Below are 24,690 nucleotides of genomic sequence, written 5' to 3' on the forward strand. Positions count from 1 at the left end.
ACATCTATTACAAGACGACTCGCGGTTGCCAGCCTTCCTAGTATTTGCACTGATATAAGCGCGGGCGCTCGCCGTGCCCGATCAGTATCGACCAAGTAACAGACCCGAAAGCAGCGCGTGTTTTTCGCACAAAAAAATTGGAAAAGGGTATTTTGATGCCTTAAAGATGTCCACCTGTAGTGTGAAATGGTGTGGAAAGGTAACAAGAAGCTCAAATTTAAAAACAGACGGCATTACATTCCACAAATAAGTCATATTTATAATTTATTCAGAGCCGGCATAGGTCAACTTACATTGGCCACTTACGCGTCAGTAGAGGGACAGTCATACTTCTGTCCCTTTTCATCTGGCGCGACTGCCCGCCGTCCTTGAAACGGCCAATCACAGCGCGCTTAACACATTCCCCGCCCGCTCCTCGCACCCCAAACACTGGTCACTCGTATCGCGAACCAAATATACAAGACTGCCACTCTATAGGAGGTTCTCTGTGTGGCCAAATGCCATGAATCATACTTATATGACAAATATACTATTTTTAACCATATTTTTTTAATCAGCAATTAAATATTTTATGTTGATAAAGATCATAAACTAAAATATTTTTCAGTAAATTAATGAAAATATACAATAATATACTCGATCAAAAGTAGTGAATTTCTAAACGAAACAGTATGACTTCTATTCCTACGTCGAATACTAGGTGTCGTTCCGTTCCACTTCCGTTCCAAGCAATCTGCATTTAATAATGTATTCACATTTCCTTTGCCAGTTTGTTATCTTATAAAAGTGCCAAGTTGTTAATTTAAATTGAAATTGGATCAGTTAACATTTTTTATTTATAATGATAAATAAAAATAAAAAAATGAATAATTTGACGAGAATTGTATTAGCAAGTGGTACGATGTTTTCAATGAGAACGTGAGAATAACTCGGCCATCTCTCACTCGCACTTGTCATTTCATTCCTGTTTATCTGACGATTGGCTGATGTGTTTAGCTCGCAATAGTTCGATAAAACTGCGTGCAAGCCATTAATTACAATCAAAACTTATCAATACAGTGTTGTGATGTGTAGCGGGACGTAGTGTCGTATCGATATACAATAGTGTTTTTTTAAGATGCCTGTGACACTTATAGATCGGTTGCCCTTGCCGAACCTCAAGGTTTACACGGCGGCGAGTGTTTCCCTGCTGTCTGTGGCCGTGTATTATGCGCTGAGCGTGACGGGCGAGGCGGGCTGGCGCGCCAACGCGACGCTGGCGCGGGCCGGGGCGGCGGGCGAGGCGGCGCTGCAGCCCGCGGCCGCCGAGCGCCCGCCCGCCTCCGACCTCAACTCCTCCAGGATCGTCTTCGAGCAGGTGGCCGACGTGCTGGCGTTCATGATGCAGGAGCCGCTCTGTATGTGGGTGAGTCGACTGTTAATGTTCCCGACAGATGTTTACTTTAGAAAGTTCTCAGTTACTAGTAGTGCTGTAACTCAGATCAGGTCACGAGGTGACTCACGTCTCTCCGAGCCTCTTCTCAAGGAAAACAGTTCATTATCCTTATAAGAATCCTATAGAATAGTTCATAGAGTAGCTGAATAGAAGTTTCGATAGATTGCAACATGTTTTGTTTATGTTATGCATGTAAACAAATAATTGTTGACAATTAGTGTAGTTTGAAATAATGATGTTGATCATTTCATCATCTATCATTTTTAATATATTAAATGAGTAATCAGTTTGTTTACATATTTATATCCTAAACATGTTTTGCAGGTATAATCTAATACCTAATAAATGAATTTCAAGTGTTGTTTTGGTTCACTAATTATCTGTGGTATAATGATTGCATTTGCAAATTGTTAAATAATACTCGGTTATTGCACAAGTGTAACTGTAAACCCATTTGTAGGAAACTGCTGACTTATCAATATGTTATTAATGTATGGGATTATGTAATATGTTTACATATAATTATGTACATATAATTATTTATTTATTATTAAGAATTAGATTAACCTTTCAAGTTGCAAAGAGAAATATCTAGTCAACAGAAGTTTAATGTTGTTTGTTATACATTTCAAAACGAGATTCCCACACAGGCACTTGCTATAAGTACTATGGAGATTTGAATAAAACAATACCATATAAATATTCTTTACTGCTCACCAATATAAAATAATAAAAAAGATCATGACATTCATGACATAAAACTAATCTTTAATATTTGAGACTTTTAAACAGTACAGGCCGCAGGCTGCAGCACTTTGTGTACTCATCATTATTTCGAAGACAGATGATGAAGCAGATGGTTCAAATTGGTCACACACCATATTTACCTAACAAGCTTTAAAAGGCATTATTGCCTGTGTTAAAAAAAGACAGTATAATAAACAGCACTATCATACAGTATGGTCACTCCCGCTCCCCGCTGAAAGTGCCGCCAACCCCTTTCGGCTACCTCACAGTTACCACCTGCCAAAAACGCGAAGAGTCAACCTGTCATATTTCACTCATACAAGCATAGTATGCGTGCTAGGAATGCACCTCTTTCATATATTTGATTGCCAGTGTCCGAGGTGTGCCATAAGCAATGTGCATACATTTTTATTGCATTCCAACACTATCCTTATCAATGCTGCAATAGTATTATTTAACATTATTAAGTAATTCTATACTGCTTACTGATAACTGATTTACCTTGAATATTTATTGGCTCAACTTGGAATCTATTAAATTTAAATAACCCTAGTGAATAAACACATCCATTTTGATTTCATTCTACAAGTTGTAATTTTGATGAAAAAGTTGAGATATTATTTTAATGTTTGTATGTCAGCTTATCTGTGTTTTATGAATGTGCGTACAACTGATAAAAGATAAGGTTTATATGAGAGTCATTACCACTAGTTTCTGACAAATAATGGAATATTGTCTAAAAATATTTCAGAACTACTGCAACAATCTTGAATTGCCAGTTTTTAGACACCTCTGTAATATATGATTGTTCAGTTAATTGTGCTATTTCTGATAATAAGTATAATAAACTTCTTAGGTAAAAAACAATATTTATAACATTGTAAGAGGCATAACAATGTTCCTTGACAGAGTAAAGTATAGTAAAGATACAATTATACATAATTATTACAAACATAACATAAGCTCATGCCTATATTCCCAAACAATGTAGGCAGACAAATAAGACTGTAAGTTTCAGTGCCATTCTTGGCAATTAAGGGATTGAAAGAAAACGAAATTGTGACATTGCAGTGACACATTGCCAGCCTATCAAGTAAGCCACAATTTAACCCATATCCCACAGTCGAGTTCTATCTACTGCACCCACGGGGAGAAAGGGGGTGGTGACATTCTTAACCCATCACCAGACTGGGAAAAGTAATTACAAAAATAATAATCATAGTAAATAAAAACCAGAGTCACAGCCTGACCCTACTTTACATATAAATTGCGTAATAAAACTGTATAAAACGGTGGGCGACCCGCGCTTACTGGCCGCCTCGACACGCGAGCACGGGAGCACGCGACATCGCGGTGATCCATACAGTGGCGTTTGATGTGATCAGGCCCCGTAGCCGAATGGCGTTTCTGTGACGCGAAACGCCACCGAAACGCCGCAAAAATGTATTCTGGCTCTGTCGAACCAATACGCAAGAGCGATAGATAGTTGCGAAAGAGATATTATCGTGAGCGTTTGTGCATTCGGCTCCGCACACAGTCGTACAGTCGCCTTTATATATCGGAGCTGCCGTGCCGTGGTACTCAAAAATACATGAACACGTACTGTACAAGTGTAAAGGCGAGTTCATATATTAGTGAGTCTTGCCCGCTCTGTTTATAATGTCGAATGTACCATTGACACTATTATAGACGGATTGTGAGCCTTATAAAGAGATAACTGGTTGCTGGTTTATTACATGATTTGCCTGTGTGGTGACGGGTTAAGAATTTCACCACCCCCTTTCTTTCCGTGGGTGTCGTAGAAGGTGACTATGGGATTTGGGTTAAATTGTGGCGTAGGCGAGAGGCTGGCAAACTGTCACTGCAATGCCACAGTTTCGTTTTCTTTCACAGTTTCGTTTTCTTTCAACCCCTTATTTTGCCAAGAGTGGCACTGAAGCTTTAGTAGTTTCATGTGCTCTGCCTACCCTTTTACGGGATACAGGCGTGATTGTGATGTATGGTTTACTAGCTTTTTCCCGCGGCTTCGCTCGCGTCAGAAAGAGACAAAAAGTAGCCTATGTCACTCTCCATCCCTTCAACTATCTCCACCTAAAAAATCACGTCGCTTCGTCGCTCCGTTTTGCCGTGAAAGATGGGACACACACTTTCCCATTGGGTTGGTAAGAAAGTAATGAGCGAATCATAACCAATATTGTAATTTTTATTTAATTTATTATTTTAATCATTTATCAAAAATATAACGGCCTTCGTTATCTACTACTTGTCTCCATCGTTCTGGTAAAGAATGAATAGCATCGGCGAAGAAGTTCTTAGGTTTAGATTCAAAAAACTCAGCTATGTACTGTCGTAGATGGGCTTGATCATCGAACTTTTTTTCATTCAAGGCATTGCTTAGCGATCTGAACAATGCGTAATCCGTAGGTGCCAAGTCTGGAGAGTACGGTGGATGAGGTATCACTTTCCAACCTAGTCCAATAGCTTTAGCCGAGTCACTTTTGCAATGTGTGGGCGAGCATTGTCGTGTAAGAAAAAAACTTTAGCATGCTGTGGACGATTCTGACAGATTTTTTGGTTTAAATTTTCAAGCTGATTACAGTATACTGATGCGGTAACAGTCATTCCACTTGGTAGGAGTTCCCAGTGAATAATACCATGAATATCCCACCAAACGGACAGCATAACTTTTTTCGGGTGAGGCTCTGTTTTTGGTGCCTCTATTCCTTTTTCGTTTGGAGCTAGCCACTGACGTTTGCGTGTGTGATTTATATATAAGACCCATTTTTCATCTCCAGTGATAAGATGGTCCAACCAGTTGAATGTGCGGCGAAAAGACAGAAGTTGTATGCAGATATCGGCACGGCGGTTTAGTTGATCTCTATCAAGTTCGTGCGGTATCCAAACACTGTATTTGTAGTTTTTTCCCAACTCGTGTAAATGTGTTTCTATGGTGACATGAGAGCAGCCTAACTCGGTAGCAAGAGTACGACTCGTTAGCCTCGGATCTCCTTCAATTAAGATTTTTAATTTGGCTACATCAATCTTCACCGGTCGACCAGACTTAGGTTGATCTGATAATGAAAAGTCGCCACTACGAAACCGCTGGAACCATCGTTTCGCCGTGGCCTTAGACACAACTTCAGGAGCAACACGCTGACATATATTACGCACTGCTTCGGCGGCTGAATGGCCAGACTGAAATTCATATAGTAAGCAATGCCTTACATGCACTTTTAATTCGTCCATTTTCTTCCTTATATTAGCTCGGCGACAGCTAGTGAATGACTGACGAGAAACTGTGCGACTCGCCCTTTATATACTTTCGACCATATTAGAAGATTCTAGAACTCTCTCAAAAATTTTATGTGGAATTCAATCGATCGCTCATTACTTTCTTACCAACCCAATATTAGTATGGATTACATGCCCTACGTGGTTGGTTACCCCCTCAGTCCAGGGGTTACAAACACTTTACTTTTTCATTGACACGCCTTTTTATGTGTCAAGTAACTGTTTATGCCCCCTTGTATAACAAATAACTATTTAAGTTATGGTGTCAAGTAACTGTTATCCCCCTCTAAGTTATGGTATAAACTAAATAAAATAAAGACGTAAAGGAAATGGGTTCACAAAAGGAACCCCATTGTTCAGAAACTCCTTATCTATCAACAGTAGTCATTTTGCCGATATCTAGAATCCAGATCACACTATCAAGCTCACATTCTAGTCTAAATATCAATACATAAATACAATGCGTCATAACATACATTTGAACAGCTGATAACGTTAGTACAGCAACAATAGTCCAATATCAACAATCGGAGAGCCGAAATATTTGCCCGCGACTCAAGTTTGTTTATATCTTACGACGTTGTGACGTCACTGCGCGTCGGCGTCACACTATCACATCACGCGAGTCTTATCAGCAGTTATGTTGTCTCGCTCTATCCTTAGCCTGGCATCATTGTGTAAAAGAAATAGAACACAATTTGCCACGGTTACTCCTCTGGTCTTTTGCCAACGCATTGTTTGTTGTGAAAACGTCGTATTTGCCTGCAAATCCTATTGAAATATACGACTTTGCGTGGCTAAGGACGCACATGATGCATTATTTTATTTGGTGGAATGATGCTTGAATACAGAACTACTGTTGAATCACTTACAACGTTATGGTTCCAGGTATTGTGTTGGCAAGTGATGATAAACAAATAAACATTGTTTCTGGTCTATTTTTCTGCAATCAACATTCAATTAAGAGTTGTAGACTCCTAGGTTTGGCTTTCTTACAATTCACGACACTTCCACAGTTTCCACACAGACCTTACCTTTCTACTGTATGGATTAAAAGTCAGTTCATATTTATAAAGAGCAAGTTCCCAAAGTTCTAACATGAATAACATGATTCCGTAGTCAAAATGGCAAAATAGAACACTTTATGTAGACATTAGTTCGGTTTTCCAATAGAGACTATAAAACGTGAATTTTTCTTCAAAGTTAGAGGTCAAAAACAAGAAAATATAATGTATTTCTGGCCGGACACCTATATATAAATTGGCACACAACAACGATAAGAATAGAAGCTAGAATATACGTAATATTGTCAATACTGCGTAGATTTCGGATCTCTTCTGCGTTGCATAAAAATAGTCAAATATCGGACTCTCTTTCAATCAACCAAGAAAAACAAATAGATTTTACCAAGTCAGTAAGCGGCAGAGTTGGGCAGAGTATGGAAGCGCCACCACCACCAGAAACGAGTGTGCCAAAGGCGCTGCCATACTTCGTTACTTACAAGTCGAGGATGAGTTGGTTTTTACGAACCGAAAATTGTCCAGCTATCTGTCGTGTCGTGTACTTTGGCAATTGAATTGATTTGTTATCAAAAGTCATTGTTATCGAGGCGCAGGTCGCTCGTGTTGTGCGAAATTATAAATAACGACTGGAGATTTCTCTTCCTCGTCTCAATTAGCTGCTTCCTCGGCTTCGCCGGTGAAGTTTTTAATGCTTATGCTAATTTTACACTCGAGAGCAATATGGACGAATTACATCACATCTATCCTATTGTAGATATACTCCTACATACAGTCACTTGCAGTAATACAGTACATGTTTAACGTGTTATGTTACTTTTCGAAGACCGTAAAACTATGTGACACGCTCATGCATGATGCAATGCAATACTCAGAAACTGCAATAATTTTCTAAAACTCTGGTTATTACGGACTTTTTGTATTTTTTTTACTTAAAAAAATGTTTAACATCCCTGTGCGTAGTCGAATGCACAAACAAACGCTCACAAAACGCTCACAATGATAATATCTCTTTCGTAGCTATATATCTCTATCGCTCTTGCATATTGGCGCGACAGAGCCGGACTACATTTCTGCGGCGTTTCGGCTACGGGGCCTGACTGGAGTACAATTCCTTCCGTATCAATTTCGTACACCCGTAGTGACGCTGATGAAAATCTATGAAGAATATCAACTACTTCTGATTAAATTAACGTATTTTTCCTATATTAGTTATTCAAATGACACACGCAAGTGGTTTACGTGTGAGTTAATAAACCGGTCGGCCCCGTCCTCTCAGTTCTATCACTCTCACTATCAACGATTTGTACTTAAAATAAACATCACGTACGAGACTCTACGAGTATGTAACCAGCCAAGGAACATTTTAAAACTCTAAACATTTTTATTCAGAAAATAAATTTACCACTTAATATTTTGTTAAAGACCACATATATTTGCTTTCTGCCTCCTCCTGGCAAAGCCTCTGGTCGACGAATAGTTTTATATGTCGATCGATTTTTGTACTTACTATGTTTGCATTGTAAAAATATTCATCATTGCTTGATGCTTTGCCAAACATTCCCTGATACACACCCACACCTCAATTTTGGCGTCGAAAGGTGAGTAGCATGAAATGGGAAATAAAATGACATAATGCCTGCGGTGATTGCATTTCTATATGTCCCGTGATCGCATGCATGGTTAAACGCATGCTGCGCCTATAGCATAAAATAATTGAGCCCTTTAGTGTTAATTCTTGTAAGCCCAAATAGACGCATTAGCTAATTTAGCTACCCTCCCCAACCCCTAGATAAGTCAAGGTCGCTCTAAATCCCAAGATCCCAACAAGGACAAGGTTTCGACTTTAACCGATAATCTCCCAAAGGACTGTACATCACAGCTATTCATGAAGTTGACAACCTCTTTGCTGACGACTCAATGACTGGCCAGTAAAGTTGATCTACGTACCAGTGGCGGCTGGTGAAAATGTCTGCTAGGCAACACTGAGCAAAAAGAAACCTACCTTAACATTAGGTACTTTACTAGTAATCAATTTTAGGCAAGCCGGCGGGAATCGGCTGGTATGGACCAGCCGCTGCTGCTACGTACACATTTCCTCCACCACCTACCTAGTCCTCAACAGAATAGCATGATGTCACGAACTCACTATCCTCAGCATTGAAGGAACGACTGAAGAAGAAGTGCCAGAACCAGACGTCATCAATAAATTGGTTAGAGTCAGACACAGATAGTTTGACTTCGTGGAGATAGTAGGTGAAGCAGAGATGTAGATGAGCAGCAATCCTGCTTGCTAATTTCAGCACGTTTATAGTTTCTGTAGAAACGCAGTCTCACGGCAATTGGTTGACCTACCTCGTATCTGTTTACTTACATATAGGTAGTTACAATCAAGTTTATGGACCATTAGTCAAGTAATGACGATGCAGATGTTTCGCGAATCAAGCCGGGGCGATGACCCGCCTCGCTCATTAACCTATACAACACTTTATTAAGCGGACTAATGAGATTAACTCACCAACAGCTGACTGAATGTAATGACTTGTTTCGATCGCACAAAATCGACCAAAGCTCAATGCTGCTAGAACTAGAACTCTCAAACGGGTGATTTGTAAGATCGTATGGTTTTCGGCATAAAGTTTAGATTAATGAAGTGTTCAACAACATGAATGGCTGCAACATATGGTACATATGGTGCATTTATAGTCTGCCATGTGTTATTTAGATTTTTGCGTGGAGTCGAGAAACAAGTATCATTTTAGTCCCATGAGAAGTATAGAAATTATTTATGAGGTTCTTTTGTATACGTTTATATTTTTCCATGTCTGTAAGGACTGTAAGCACATCCACATACACTTACACACACAGACACAAAACACAGTTGGACATTACGCCAAGGATCCTACAACCTACAATATCAATTAAGAAGCCCTATGACTGTAACTACTGTAAGTTTGTTCAGCTTGTGACCTTTTGACACACTACACTCTTCTTCACTGTAATTAGTGTGTTTTTGTTTTTTGTACAGTAAATAGTTTACTACTACTACTACACACTTTAGACCCACTACAATGTAATTTACAGTGTACACTTCCTAGCGAAGGGATGAGGAAGTAAAACCTAGACTCGCGAAGAGACGATACTTAAACTAGTTAGTCATTACTTTCACTATCTACCTGCCGCGAGCGGTAAATTCCACGCATATTACTGTCGTCGTCAATATATCGGAGCGGATAGGGTACTCAAAAATATCTAAACACGCTTGTCTTTAGAGTATTTTTTCAGATTTTTATAACACGTTGGACGTAAATAAAATATCTGATGGCGACTGTAGCCAGACAGAATAATATATGTAGCATATAAATAATAAATAATGCATAAATACGATAAAATTGATAACCCTAATCTTACGCAAATACGCATGCTGTTGCAAGTTGCAACCGTAGAAAGTGGGGGTGACGAACCTTTTGTTTTCCCCGACATTAAAAAGAAAGCATTGTGTACGTGTGAAACGATTGTATAATAGGCTACTTGACCCTTTTTTTAAAGTTTGTCTTATATTATTTCTTACTGTCCAATTAACCGAAAAAAAAAATCATTATATTTTATTATGACTTATAAACCGCAAAAAATATTTTTAAAGAATACTTTTACGTAATCAGGCAAAAACAAGTAATTATAACCTGAAATATTTGTCGTACACGGAAAGAAAAGTGGCCACTTAGGCACATCTCGGAAACTGGCGATCAAATATATGAAAGAAGCGCGTTCCTAGCACACAGTCTAAGCTCGTGTAGGTGAACGCGTACTGTGCTTGTATGAGTGAAATATGACAGGTCGACTGTTCGCGTTTTTTACAGGCGGTAACTGAGAGGAGGTGAGCGGCACTTTCAGTGGGGAGCGGGAGTGGCCATACTGTACGATAGTATACTTTTTATTATACTGTGACTTAGGCTTTTTTTTGATGCACTCTGTTTGGTGTGCAGTTCCTCGGCTTTTCCGACACAAAACATGGAATGAATGGATTGCATTCTTAAGTTGCAACATTTGTTTGCCTTCCATTGCTCCCTTGTTTTCTAATTGAAGTGATGAGTAATATGTATGTCAAGTTTCAAGGATAAGACATGACACGATTAAACGTGGGAATTATAGGTTTTACAGACTATAGTCTGATGATAATCGTAACGATTACCTGTGACCTTACTGCATAACTACATTGACAACGTATTTTGTATTGTCACTTTTCCTTGATATACACGTTTCCTGACCGTTGGTTTATTGAAGAATGAAAATTATGTCAGAATGATATTTTTAGGGTTCCGTAGTCAACTAGGAACCCTTATAGTTTCGCCATGTCAGTCTGTCCGTCTGTCCGTCCGTCCGCGGATAATCTCAGTAACCGTTAGCACTAGAAAGCTGAAATTTGGTACCAATATGTATATCAATCACGCCGACAAAGTGGTAAAATAAAAAGTGGAAAAAATTTTTTTACATGTAGGCCCCCCTACATGTAAAGTGGGGACTGAATACTGATGTACCCTCATCAGTCCTCACTTTACATGTAGGGGGGCCTACATGTAAAGTGGGGACTGATTTTCTTTTTCATTCCAACACCAACGTGTGATATATGTATTGTTGGATAGGTATTTAAAAATAAATAAGGGTTTACTAAAATGGTTTTTTGATAATATTAATATTTTTGGAAATAATCGCTCCTAAAGGAAAACTGTGTGTCCCCCCCCCCCCTCTAACTTTTGAACCATATGTTTAAAAAATATGAAAAAAACTCACAAAAGTAGAACTTTATAACCCTCTGAGAAATTAAAAACTGTGTTTGGCGACTACTATACATATACAGTATATTAGAAGCCATTTCATATAATCTTCAGCAGAAGATGACGTAATTTAAAAGAAAATTATCCATCTGTATCTGATCCTTATATGTTTCTATAATGTAGGCTGTCATTTGTTTCAGACGGTGATCAACATGTCGTACTGCCTGCTCGCTTTACTCGGCTGGGGCGTCCAACGCCTCGTCTTCGGGCGTCTCCGCGTGGCCGAGGCTGCCCGAGTCCGAGACAAGTTCTGGAACTACGTGTTCTACAAGTTCATCTTCGTGTTCGGCGTGCTGAACGTGCAGTTTGTGGATGAAGTGCTCATGTGGAGCTCGTGGTTCACGGCCGTCGGCTTCCTGCACCTGCTGGGACAGCTGTGCAAGGACCGGTTCGAATACGTGAGTGTTTTGTTTTTGTAACTTCACATGTCTCACACTATAGGTACAATAGCTGGTCTTCGTCTCCAAGTATCCGAGGTGGCTCACATCAGAGACAAGTTCTGGACGTGCAGTTTGTGGATGAAGTGCTCATGTGGAGCTCGTGGTTCACGGCCGTCGGGTTCCTGCACCTGCTGGGGCAGCTGTGCACTCACATCAGAGACAAGTTCTGGACGTGCAGTTTGTGGATGAAGTGCTCATGTGGAGCTCGTGGTTCACGGCCGTCGGGTTCCTGCACCTGCTGGGGCAGCTGTGCAAGGACCGGTTTGAATACGTGAGTGTTGTGTGTTTAGTAACTTCATCTACACCTCTCATATACAGTGGCTGGCGTTTGTCTCCGCATGGTCCACACGTGATCCGTACGCATCTGGTTGATGTCTGCTGCGTAAATATTATTTTGATAGGTCGTGAGTATCAAATGAGTTATCTACACGACAGAAATATCTTTTTCCCCTCACTAGCTCGGAAACACGTGTTCTGTCCTTTAATACCAGCGGGTAAAAACGCATTTTATTCACTAGTGGATAAAGTAATTTGACTTTGAATATAATCATTTTTTCTGCTTTAAAATTGATAAAAGTGAGTGAATCTAATAGTGATCAGGATGATTTACCACCTGTGGAACTACTGAAAGCAGTGATAAACGCGCTTTTTGCGTTGTAGTTTCCTCGCTATAGTGAGGGGAAAAGTTTTGTGTTACACTCGGGTGCAAATGTATTTTACTTCTCGTGTGTTAAAAAATTCACACTCGGCGTTAAAATACAACTTTGCACCTTTGTATAACAAATAACTATTACCCATCAATCCTAACACTAAGTACGCTTTCTAGAAAATTATATACTACCAACGGCTGTCTCAAGGTGCATATGTATAAACTAACTAATCATCACATCACATAACTAGCTTCAATGTTTGTAAATCTCATTCAATACAAAAAACTTAAAAACCACAGAACTAAATCAAGATAGAAGGAAAATGCTCGGCGATTAACAGCGAAACCGAGCGTGTAACGTTTTGTGTCGAGCCTATGACGTCACGAGTGTACTTTAGTGATGGGAACGTTGTCGCCGCGTAACCCGCGTGGAAACGATTTAAAAATATTGCGTGCGGGCTGCTCGCCGAAGTTAAAAATATCGGATGTTCATCTTCGTTGTGAAATGAAGTAAGTATATACCTGTATTCGTGTGATGACAAACAATTCACTAGTAGGTATATGCAATAATTTGCCTAAGGCCAGGAACAAAGATTTTAGTAGGTAGGTATTAATACTAGTTAATATTTCGTAATATTTTTAATAAAATCGACCATGTACTCACAGAATTATCCTCATGTTATTTGTTACAACTTTTAGTAATATACTAGCTTTTACCCGCGGCTTCGCCCGCGTAATAAAAGTATTCTTATTGAAACGTTTACAAAAAATAAAATTTTCATTTGGATCCGTAGGTTTCTTTGTAGGTACATCTGTCCGCGATTATTTCGATTAAGGTAAAGCGGGGCAATTCTCGACTGGGGGGCCATTGTAACTGATCTATTTGCTGTACGGTCAGCCAAGAACCTTACACTGCTTTTTGGCTGACTGTACCTTACACATATTACTATTGTTTTAAATGAAATTCTTGCAATGATTGTAGAATTGTTACACAGCGTAGGTAGTAGGTACGAATATGTATGTATTTTACCTATATAAATATTTATACTGGGGAAACTTCATACAACCCACATAGCCAGTATCTCGACGCTATGGTCGGTAGGGTAAAAAGTACTTCCTTGCATTTATCGCTTACAATTTTGCTTATACTTAGTGCAAACGTAAACATATGAAAGGCAAGCAAACATCGATCTTCTTACAGCACATTGAATGTAATAGTTATTACGGATGCAGGATACTCGCCGATGCCTACTTACTAATCCCTTTCCACTGAGCCACCTGCATTTTACACTGCCTAGATATCGATTGCCGACCGATTATTCCGACCCCAATCCCTATTCTTATCCCCGGCCCTATCTCTATCCTTGTCCCCGACCCCGTCCCCGTCCCGTCCCTGTCCCCGTTCCTCCCCCTATCCCTATCCCTACCCCTACCCCTACCCCCATCCCTATATCCCTATCCCTATCCCTATCCCTATCCCTATCGCTATCGCTATCCCTATCCCTATCCCTTTCCACCTCATTAGATTTTAAAATCGTTGTATTTATCGTGATCAGCGACCCGATAAACCATAAAAACGATACCCATATTGTGTTTTTGACTTTACCCCTTTTGCACCCCTTTAGGGGTCAAATTTTCAAAAAACATGAAACATGTATTTAGTCATATGTCTTTAGGAATCCTCCAGTGAAGTTTCGAATAAAATAGTCAAACTAATCTTGTGTCCCCATACAAACTTTGAACCCCCATTTCACCCTTTTAAGAGGAGAATTTTAAAAATCCTTTCTTAGTGCTCCTCTACGCCATATAAGGAACCTATGTGCCAAATTTGAAATTTCTAGGACCAGCGGTTTCGGCTGTGTGTTAATATGTCAGTTAGTCAGTCAGTCAGTTTCTTCTTTTATATATTTTTTGATATTTAAACCCCATTGCACTATAACAGGGGAGAAGATATTTCACTTCCGCCTCGTTAGATTTTAAAAGCGTTGTATTTATCGTGATCAGCGACCCGATTAATCATAAAAACGATACCCATATTGTTTTTTTTACTTTATAAGTAAGTAAGTAAGTAAACACTTTATTGTACAGAAAAATAATACAGCACATAATATTAAAAATAAAAAGTTTCAGTACAAAGGCGAACTTATCCCTTTAAGGGATCTCTTCCAGTTAACCTTTGAGCATTTGAGGGAGAGTTTGAGACGGTAGACATCCACATAATACAAAAACTACAAAATAATAACAATACATTTTTCATTCCTTAGTCTAACACGCAGTATATATTAATAAATATATAAATAATCAATAAATATTTAATAAATATAATATATATATATACTACTTACAAAACCGCATACAATCCCTGTCTCAGTTTTCGTCCGATAGCCACAGTTTCTTTAGATTCGCCTTCAGCGATGCGACCGATTGACACTGTCGAAGAGGAGGTGGTAAAGTATTCCACAGTTTGACCGAGTACACCGTAAACGAATTATTATATGACCGATGTTTGTGGGGTGGGATACCTAGAGTGAGATTCGCACTGGAACGAAGCCGGTGCCCACTGCCATCTGCCAAAAATGTAAAACGTTCTGAGAGATAAGGAGGGGACGATGGAGAAAACAAAACATTATAAAGAAGAGACAGAATATGGATGTCCCTACGACGACGGATGGGTAGCCACTTAAGCTGGGAGCGGAAAGCAGAGACGTGGTCAAATTTTCGAAGGCCAAAAACGTATCTAATGCACACATTTTGCAGCCGTTCGAGCTTATCAAGTAATTCTTCAGTGAGATCCACGAGTGCGATATCCGCATAGTCCAGAAGTGGAATCAGAAGAGATTGTGCAAGCATAACTTTTGTGTGGATCGGAAGGAAACTTTGGAGACGTCGAAGAGAGTGCACAGAAGCAAATAATTTCCTGCTAGTTTCAGTGATGTGGGGTACCCAAGAGAGAGTCTGGTCGATGACAATGCCTAAGTTCTTGACGGTAGGAGAGAAAGGAATGTGTGTTCCATTAAAGAAGATTTTAGGCACTGTCACTTCTGACAACCTGGAGATGAGGTGAGGACTCCCAATCAAAATCGCTTGCGACTTCTTTGCGTTGACCATAAGACCAAAAGAAGATGCCCAGTTGCAGATGGAGTCGAGATCCTGGTTGATTTGTCTTATTAAAAACTCTAAGTTCTCAATGCTTGCCGCCGAATAGATTTGTAAATCATCTGCATAGAGGTGATAAGAGGAGACTAGAGATTTGGTTATCCCATCAATGAAAAGCGAGAAAAGTAGAGGGGATAGCACCCCGCCCTGTGGGACCCCTGTAGATAGTTCACGCCACGAGGAAGCTGTGTCTTCGACCTTGACACGCTGGCGTCTTCCAAAAAGATAACCACGAAACCAGGAAAGAGTTGAAGGAGACAGATTTAAATTACGAAGAATAGCTAACAGTATATCAAAATCCACAGAGTTGAAAGCACTACTGAAATCCAGGAGGACCAAAGCCGTAAGCTCCTTGTTTTCTATATTGAATCGGAAGTCGTCAGTTAATTTGACTAAAGCAGAAACAGTACTGTGCCCAGGACGGAAACCAGATTGAAAAGGATTAAAGAGATTGTATCTGTTAAGAAAAGAAGAGAGAAGATTGTTGACAAAGTGTTCAATAACTTTAGAGAGGATTGGAAGAATAGAAATTGGGCGATACTGAGAAAAAGAAGTAGGACATGAGACCTTTGGTAGCGGAATCACATGCGCAAGTTTCCAAGACGTAGGGAAAGAGCCAGAAGAAAGAGAAAAATTTATTATACCGGCTAGGACTGGCGCAATAATATCCGCTACCAGCATGATCATGGCCAAGCTGAGGCCATCTTCACCAACAGCTTTAGTTTTTATGGTACGAAGAATGGCAAGAATCTCTTGCGGTGAGATAGGACGGAACTGGAACAAAGCTGAATCTGGCCGAGGAACATTAGCTAGACGGGATAATGTCCGTTGCTTAACTTTATCACCCCCTTTTCACCCTTTTAGGGGTTAGATTTACAAAAAACCTGAAACACGTCTTTAGTCATATGTTTTTAGGATCCCTCCTGTGAAGTTTCGAATAAAACAGTGAAACTAACATTGTTTCCCCTTACAAACTTTGAACCCCCATTTGACCCCCTTAGGAGGCGAATTTTGAAAAATCCTTTCTTAGTGCTCCTCTACACTATATAAAAAACCTACGTGCCAAATTTGACATCTCTAGGACCAGCGGTTTCAGCTGTGCGTTGATATGTCAGTCAGTCAGTCAATATCTTCTTTTATATATTTTTTTGATATTTAAACCCCATTGCACCACAACAGGGGAGAAGGTATTTCACTTCCGCCTCGTTAGATTTTAAAAACGTTGTATTTATCGTGATCAGCGACCCGATAAACCATAAAAACGATACCCATATTGATTTTTTGACTTTATCACCCCCTTTTCACCCTTTTAGGGGTTAAATTTTCAAAAAACCTGAAACACGTATTCAGTCATATGTCTTAAGGAATCTTCCTGTGAAGTTTCGAATAAAATAGTCAAACTAATCTTGTTTCCCCATACAAACTTTGAACCCCCATTTGACCCCCTTAGGAGGTGAATTTTGGAAAATCCTTTCTTAGTGCTCCTCTACACTATATAAGGAACCTACGTGCCAAATTTGAAATCTCTAGGACCAGCGGTTTCGGCTGTGCGTTGATATGTCAGTCAGTCAGTCAGTCAGTCAGTCAGTCAGTCAGTCAGTCAGTCAGCTTCTTCTTTTATATATTTAGATAAATACTAGCTTTTGCCCGCCGCTTCGCTCGCGTTAGAAAAAAACAAAAAGTAGCCTATGTCACTCTCCATCCCTTCAACTATCTCCACTTAAAAAATCAAGACAATTCATCTATCCGTTTTGCCGTGAAAGGCGGACAAACAAACAGACACACACACACTTTCCATTTATAATAGTAGTATGGATAATTAACAATTACAACATTTTTAGAGTTATTTTTATTCATAATAAATATAAAGCGTATTATGTTTGTACTTATTTGTTTTTCTGCCGACCACAAATTCAACGTTAATACTGTAACTGTTACCTATTTTTAAGTTAAATTTACTTTTCACTCGTACTTTATATGTATAGTTTCATAAGAATATAAACACATAATTATAATTTCCACTGCTTCGCAAAATCTATTTAAATCGAATAATGTAATCGCAGCGTACATGACGATATAGTTCCGTGGTGCACCACTATTCTTAAGTTCGACGTGAGTTCGACGAACAAAATAACAAATCTACCTTCACTTTGTCTCGACAGTTTGAATAGCCTATTTTTAGGGTTCCGTAGTCAACTAGGAACCCTTATAGTTTCGCCATGTCTGTCTGTCCGTCCGTCCGTCCGTCCGTCCGTCCGTCCGTCTGTCCGTCCGTCCGTCCGTCCGTCCGTCCGTCCGTCCGTCCGTCCGTCCGTCCGCGGATAATCTCAGTAACCGTAAGCACTAGAAAGCTGAAATTTGGTACCAATATGTATATCAATCACGCCAACAAAGTGCAAAAATAAAAAATGGAAAAAAATGTTTTATTAGGGTACCCCCCCTACATGTAAAGTGGGGGCTGATATTTTTTTTCATTCCAACCCCAATGTGTGATATATTGTTGGATAGGTATTTAAAAATGAATAAGGATTTACTAAGATCGTTTTTTGATAATATTAATATTTTCGGAAATAATCGCTCCTAAAGGAAAAAAAAGTGCGTCCCCCCCCCCTCTAACTTTTGAACCATATGTTTAAAAAATATGAAAAAAATCATAAAAGTAGAACTTTATAAAGACTTTCTAGGAAAATTGTTTTGAACTTGATAGGTTCAGTAGTTTTTGAGAAAAATACGAAAAACTACGGAACCCTACACTGAGCGTGGCCCGACACGCTCTTGGCCGGTTTTTTTATATCGCTTGTTTTAAACGCACGCCAAGTCGGACTCGTCAAATGAAAGCCGCAATGGAAAACTAGTTTGACGGCCGTACGTCAGCTAATGTTTTGATGATAGAAATAGGAAAATCGTGTTTTTTATTTAATAAAAAATATTTTAGGATAAATGGTACTTACCGATGATAGGAAACAGTTTGCTTAACACCCTTGCTTTTATTGGTGGTGTTTGAACAGTTAATTAACGAACACTGACCCATTTTGTATTTTTCACTGCATGTCACGCGCGGGCAGCGGTCGGGAGCAGACTGTCGTGCGCGGCGAACAATGTTACTCGCTATTTAACTTTTCCGCACGCGAAGTAGATACACTTTTTCCTTCTATCTTGATTTAGTTCTGTGTTAAAAACACAGAAAAAAGTGATATCATACATATGTAGGTACCTAAGTTAGCTCATCGAGTTCACAACGAACGTGAAATTTGCATACAGTTGTTCAAACAGGTTCCGCCGAAACTCGAGGAAGATAAAAACATTGCGTAACGAACTAGTCTAGCACCTGTACACACCTAGACGGGCTGGATGTAGCTGATGTAGCAATAATATGTCTTGGTCCCCATCCCCATTTGATAATACTATAACTTTGTTTTTTTTTGTAAAGGTGGGTACTGACCAACGTTACGTGGTGTAACAAGTTACACAGCGAGCAGTCGTGCAGTCAGTACGTCGTGTTACGGGGACACCAGCGAGCAACGAGTCGGTCGTTGCTCGCTTTGAGTGCTCCACCCGGCCGTCGGTTTTTTGGCGAATCCTTTGACTGTTACGCGGTTCAGTCAGTACGCTGTTGATATCTTGATGTCTTGAGTGAACTGGCGGCGACTGCGGAGCACAGAGTTTTGATAGTCATAGAGTAACATGCTCGATACGTAACACGCTCGATGCGAGTACCCACCTTAAGGGCTGGTTTCCAGGACTCCCCGACTAAAGAGATCTTATGTCTCAGTGATGACACTGATGACAAATGCCGTGTACTTCTCATCTCATTACATGACTGTAACCTTTTTAGTTCTTTATAAGACTCACAGCGGCAACTGGTTATCATTCATCTAGGTGAATTATCTCCACCTTACATACAGAAAACTGTCGCCAGATGACATTGGTGTATTAAGGTCTGCAGAAGAATTCCATAGGCTACGGTGACTGCATACCATCAGGCAGGCCGTATGCTTTATTGCAAATTTTTATTAGTGCACCAATTTTTGCCAAGTTCGTACAAGTAAAGCTACGTAATAGGTTAGTCAGAGGCCAAAGCCTAGTGTTTTTGACGCTTTGGTCGCTCAAGGCAGTCCATATCACGCCAGGAAATGTAAATTAGATTTAATATTTGGAATGACCTTACCGAGGTCCACGCATAAATCGCCAGCGAGGTGAAGTGCGAATCGTAACATTCGTAACATTGCTCCAGTTGGAGGTCACTAATTTGCAAATGCCAATGATTTTAAAAGGGCAGTAGCCGTAGGTTCAATGAGAGGAGTCTTTGAAGACAGTTGCCGAAAATATTATGAGCTATATTGAGGCGTTTCTCGAGGGACGTAGAATTCAGAATGTTAGATTTTGCTCGATAGAAAAAATCTAATGCATCTTGAAAATTCGTTACCAATTCTGCACAACATTTACGTAATTTTCTAACAATGGGCGATATCATGTCACTTTCAATTTTATTCCAGATTGAAACTATTGAAAGTGAACGCGCTTGCATTATGTATTAGAGCAAATCGTCAACATTTCTGACCTTCAGCAGTCCAATTGGATTCTTGTATGAACTGGTAAAGTATGTGTATCTATACACATGTGCTTGTTCCTATGCGTATTTCGAGTATGGTTGTTAATTGAAACTACATTATATTAGTTAATAAGATGTCAATGTCGTATTTTAAATGTGTTCATGTGTTCCTCAGATTATCAAACCAAGTATTATGTAAACAAAACAGTGTTTTGGTTGTATGTAGTTTTTCTTGTATTTCTACATTTTCTTGTAAGTAACACATGATGGCAGGTGGACTAAAATATTAAACAGAATGGTGGCCGCTTACAGATGTAAGAATCGCTTGGCATCCGTTGGCACGTTGGGTGGACGACATCCGAAAAACTGCGGATCACAACTAGGTGATACTAGCTCAGAACCGGGACATGTCGGCCAGTGGGCGATAAAAGGCTGATATTATTCATGATGATGAACATAATTTACGTACTATTCAAATTCATAATTTGAAACCAAATTATAAGCTAAACTCACCTATGTCGCATATTTTGAACAGAATCATCTAAATATATATAAAAGAAGAAACTGATTGACTGACTGACATATCAACGCACAGCCGAAACCGCTGGTCCTAGAGATTCCAAATTTGGCACGTAGGTTCCATATAAGGTGTAGAGGAGCACTAAGAAATGATTTTTCTAAATTTACCTCCTAAGGGGTGAAATGGGGATCCAAAGTTTGTATGGGTAAACAAGATTAGATTAGTACGTGGACGAAGCCTCGGGAAAAAGCTATATAGTTTGTAAAATAAATTATGTAGTCAGTTTATGAAGCTCATTGTCGTGTTATTAACTTTATTAATAACGTGTTGTTTACGTTCTGGAGTCACCTTGATACTGAACCAATTCCCAATTGTATGCAAATTCGCGACACGGACGCAACGCGGAAAGGGCGATGCCACCATCACGCCGTCATATTCCTACGTAGGTATGACATGTCGGCACACATTCCATGTACCTACCTCTAAATAAATAAATATTATAGGACATTCTCACACTGATGGACTGTCTCACGATATGCTCAAGAAGGTTTGTGTTGTGGGTCAGGTCAGGTCAGGAATTTGATCTGTGCTCATCACACACAAATGCCCATACCGGAGCGAAATGAGGACCGCGGCTTAGCAGGCAGGGTCACTACCCGCTAGGCCAGACCGGTCGTCATTTCAACAGTATTAATTGGTACTTCTGCAAACAAACTTCTAAGCGGGGGTATACTTTTCTCGAGGGCTGACTACACACACTTGAGACCCCGACTACCCCGAGGCAATCCGAGAACGAGTGTGTTTAGCTTCCGTTCCGTTCTCATTCTTTTACTCGTTTAACACCTGTCCTTGATTGGGTGTGTTCCTGAGCGGAGCGGCGCCAAGACCCTATCAAAAGGCTCTCCTCTGTCGCCTAATGTCATAAAGACACAACATCAGGTGATGCGCACAGAAGGGATTATGGAATGCTGGAACATTCCATGATTTGCATCTTTTGAATGCATTTGTTATACAATTGAAAATAGTTGTATTGCTGTGTCAGCAGTAACAATGCTGACATTACTGATCGTAACAGTAAAGGCTGGTGTCAGTTTTCAAAATTCAACCAATAATTAGCGTAATTTGTTTGTCACATTAAATACTTTCCATTCAAACGTTTTTTGAAGCCTGTGTTACCTGTGTGTGGACTGTGTACAGTCAAGTGTAAAAATATGTGTCGAAAAAATCGACTCATAATTATGGTACTACGCTCTTATTACCCCGGAGGCCCGGACTAAGATGCTATGGGACATATTTGTAAGATATGCACAATTGTACACCCATATTTTTACACTTGACTGTACATAAGCAATATAAGATTACGCATGATTCGAGCCTATATATTAGTCTAGTTCTATACTAATAAATCATAGAAGTTTATAGAAATAGTAGTAAATATGTTTATGCATCGCTTTGATCCAGAAATTCAAAAGCATTGTGTGTAAATGTATGACGCGTATGATGCGGATACATGGCACAGATTACCATCGATTCCGTAAACACGAGGTCTAGGTCTAACCCAATCAAAATATATAATAACACGGACGCATTGCTCGACATGCAACACAATATCTATAAATTGAATTTTTGATACTGCCACATTTTGCCACCGCTGATGGCGTATAAGACTAAAGTATGCGTTTAGATTTTTTTAAATCATCACCTTCACTGGTTAATAAGGGTTTCCCTTTCACAAATACCAATGTCGACGCAAAATCGACTGAAACCGACAACTACACCTTGACTACGACGACACTATGAAACTATCAGAAGATATTTTATTTTCGTGTTTTCGGGATTGGTCCCATCGTAAAAGTTGCTCAGTGTGACTGTAACCTCACTGGTTTTAGTAAAAGGTTTTCGTTAGTTTAGTTTACATATTGTATGTTAGACACAGAGTCACAGAGAGCTCCTATTAACAATTCATAAATCTATTATTTATTGCCAAGACCGTCGTTAGTCAATTTGTCAACTAATTATGATTCTATTAGTGCCTTGTTTATAGAAAATGAATGTCTAAATAAAGTAAACGTGATATAGTCCATAATAAAAGCTATAATGATAATGATTCTCAAGTCACGTGCCGCGATCATTATCTCAGCTCACCGAGGCCCGAATACAGTAATAATAGACTCTTATGTCGTAACAATAAGGGGTCAAACGCGTTAATATGAGGTACGGTGGGTAATGACAGTTATTACAGACAATAAAGTGCTCTCGGCCATCTTTAATGGGCCTGTTCCGCAGGAAAATGATACATTTTCCTTTTTCGAACAAGCGCTGTTTCGGTTTCAAATGTCCATTTTATACTTTTCAACGTTCGCTGACAATGCTTATGAAAAAGGCAAATGTTTAAATTGATACGTAGTAGATAGTGTAGGTACATTTTATATGTTGCTTTATATGATGCAACATTTAATTGCAACGATATATCCTTGCGTTAGTAATATCTATTTAGTAACAAAATTAGTTTCGGAAAATCATACTTTCATGAATACCCTTGCCTTGACATATAAGCAGGAACCAAGACGTTACAATCACAATTGATTGGCGTTGTTTATAATTCTCGTATTTCCGTGATTCTAGACTAGTTCTATTCTAAAAAATCTACACCTGCCGTGTGGCTTTCCTACTTTTAGATATTTCTTGACATTTATATCACTATACACTCCGCTCGGAAAACATTTATTTTTCATTTTTCATTTTCTGTTTCAGTTATCATCGTCTCCGAACTCCGCGCGCTGGGCGCACGTTCGCCTAGCAGCATTGCTGACCGCCGTCGCGGTGTCAGCGCTAGGGTTGCTCGCGGCCGCCGCGATATGGGCGCTGCCCGTCGCCAAGGACACATTCGCCTTCATGGCCGCTGAGGTGAGTGTCAGTGTCTAACTAGCAGCATTGCTGACCGCCGTCGCGGTGCCAGCACTAGAGTTGCTCGCGGCCGCCGCGATATGGGCGCTGCCCGTCGCCAAGGACACGTTCGCCTTCATGGCCGCTGAGGTGAGTGTCGAACTAGCGGCATTGCTGACCGCCGTCGCGGTGTCAGCGTTAGGGTTGCTCGCGGCCGCCGCGATATGGGCGCTGCCCGTCGCCAAAGACACGTTCGCCTTCATGGCCGCTGAGGTGAGTGTCGAACTAGCGGCATTGCTGACCGCCGTCGCGGTGTCAGCGCTAGGGTTGCTCGCGGCCGCCGCGATATGGGCGCTGCCCGTCGCCAAGGACACGTTCGCCTTCATGGCCGCTGAGGTGAGTGTCGAACTAGCAGCATTACTGACCGCCGTCGCGGTGTCAGCGCTAGGGTTGCTCGCGGCCGCCGCGATATGGGCGCTGCCCGTCGCCAAGGACACATTCGCCTTCATGGCCGCTGAGGTGAGTGTCTAACTAGCGGCATTTCTGACCGCCGTCGCGATAGGGTTGCTCGCGGCCGCCGCGATATGGGCGCTGCCCGTCGCCAAGGACACGTTCGCCTTCATGGCCGCTGAGGTGAGTGTCTAACTAGCGGCATTGCTGACCGCCGTCGCGGTGTCAGCGCTAGGGTTGCTCGCGGCAGCCGCGATATGAGCAATTGAGCATTCTTTCTTGTTAGAACTACACAATCATTTCACTTCAGTGCCTCTGATTCCACGTATCATCTACTTTTTCGTGAAAAGCAAGACATGTTGCTAACAATTCCTTTTTCTGTGACAGTGCATCCTGGTCCTCGTAGGCGCAGTCCACGTGATGTCTCGCTACGTACTGCGTCTCCTCGACTGCGACGCGTCCGGCCCGCCCGCCTACTACACGCACCTCGCCTTCGACTCGGCCGCGCTCATTGTAGAAGCGGCTCATGTGCTGCATATGGTACGTGATGGTATTCCTCTTACTCGTTAGCTTCCCACTCATTAGGGACAGGGTTTTATCCATTTGCCGCTATTTTCAGCAGCTGCTTCCATCCGAGGCTTGCCAGGCCAGACTCTTTCGCAATTGACCTCCATTTAGGCCAAGGCCTGACAGTATGAATAGGAACTTTG

At 40.5% G+C, this 24,690-nt stretch overlaps 1 protein-coding gene across 1 annotated transcript in view; it reads left to right on the forward strand.

Annotated features, from left to right (window-relative positions):
- The first annotated feature begins 913 nt into the window (after positions 1-913).
- LOC125234873 (E3 ubiquitin-protein ligase AMFR-like) overlaps positions 914-24,690 on the forward strand; it is a 43,437-nt gene continuing 19,660 nt past the window's right edge. Inside the window, exons 1-4 of the mRNA XM_048141294.1 lie at positions 914-1,405; positions 11,468-11,725; positions 23,399-23,551; positions 24,368-24,520. Coding sequence (XP_047997251.1) covers positions 1,118-1,405; positions 11,468-11,725; positions 23,399-23,551; positions 24,368-24,520 — 852 coding nt within the window. The 5' untranslated portion in view covers positions 914-1,117. The remainder of the gene's footprint in view (positions 1,406-11,467; positions 11,726-23,398; positions 23,552-24,367; positions 24,521-24,690) is intronic.

Source organism: Leguminivora glycinivorella, chromosome 16 (genome assembly GCF_023078275.1).
Source record: "Leguminivora glycinivorella isolate SPB_JAAS2020 chromosome 16, LegGlyc_1.1, whole genome shotgun sequence".
NCBI lineage: Eukaryota > Metazoa > Arthropoda > Insecta > Lepidoptera > Tortricidae > Leguminivora > Leguminivora glycinivorella.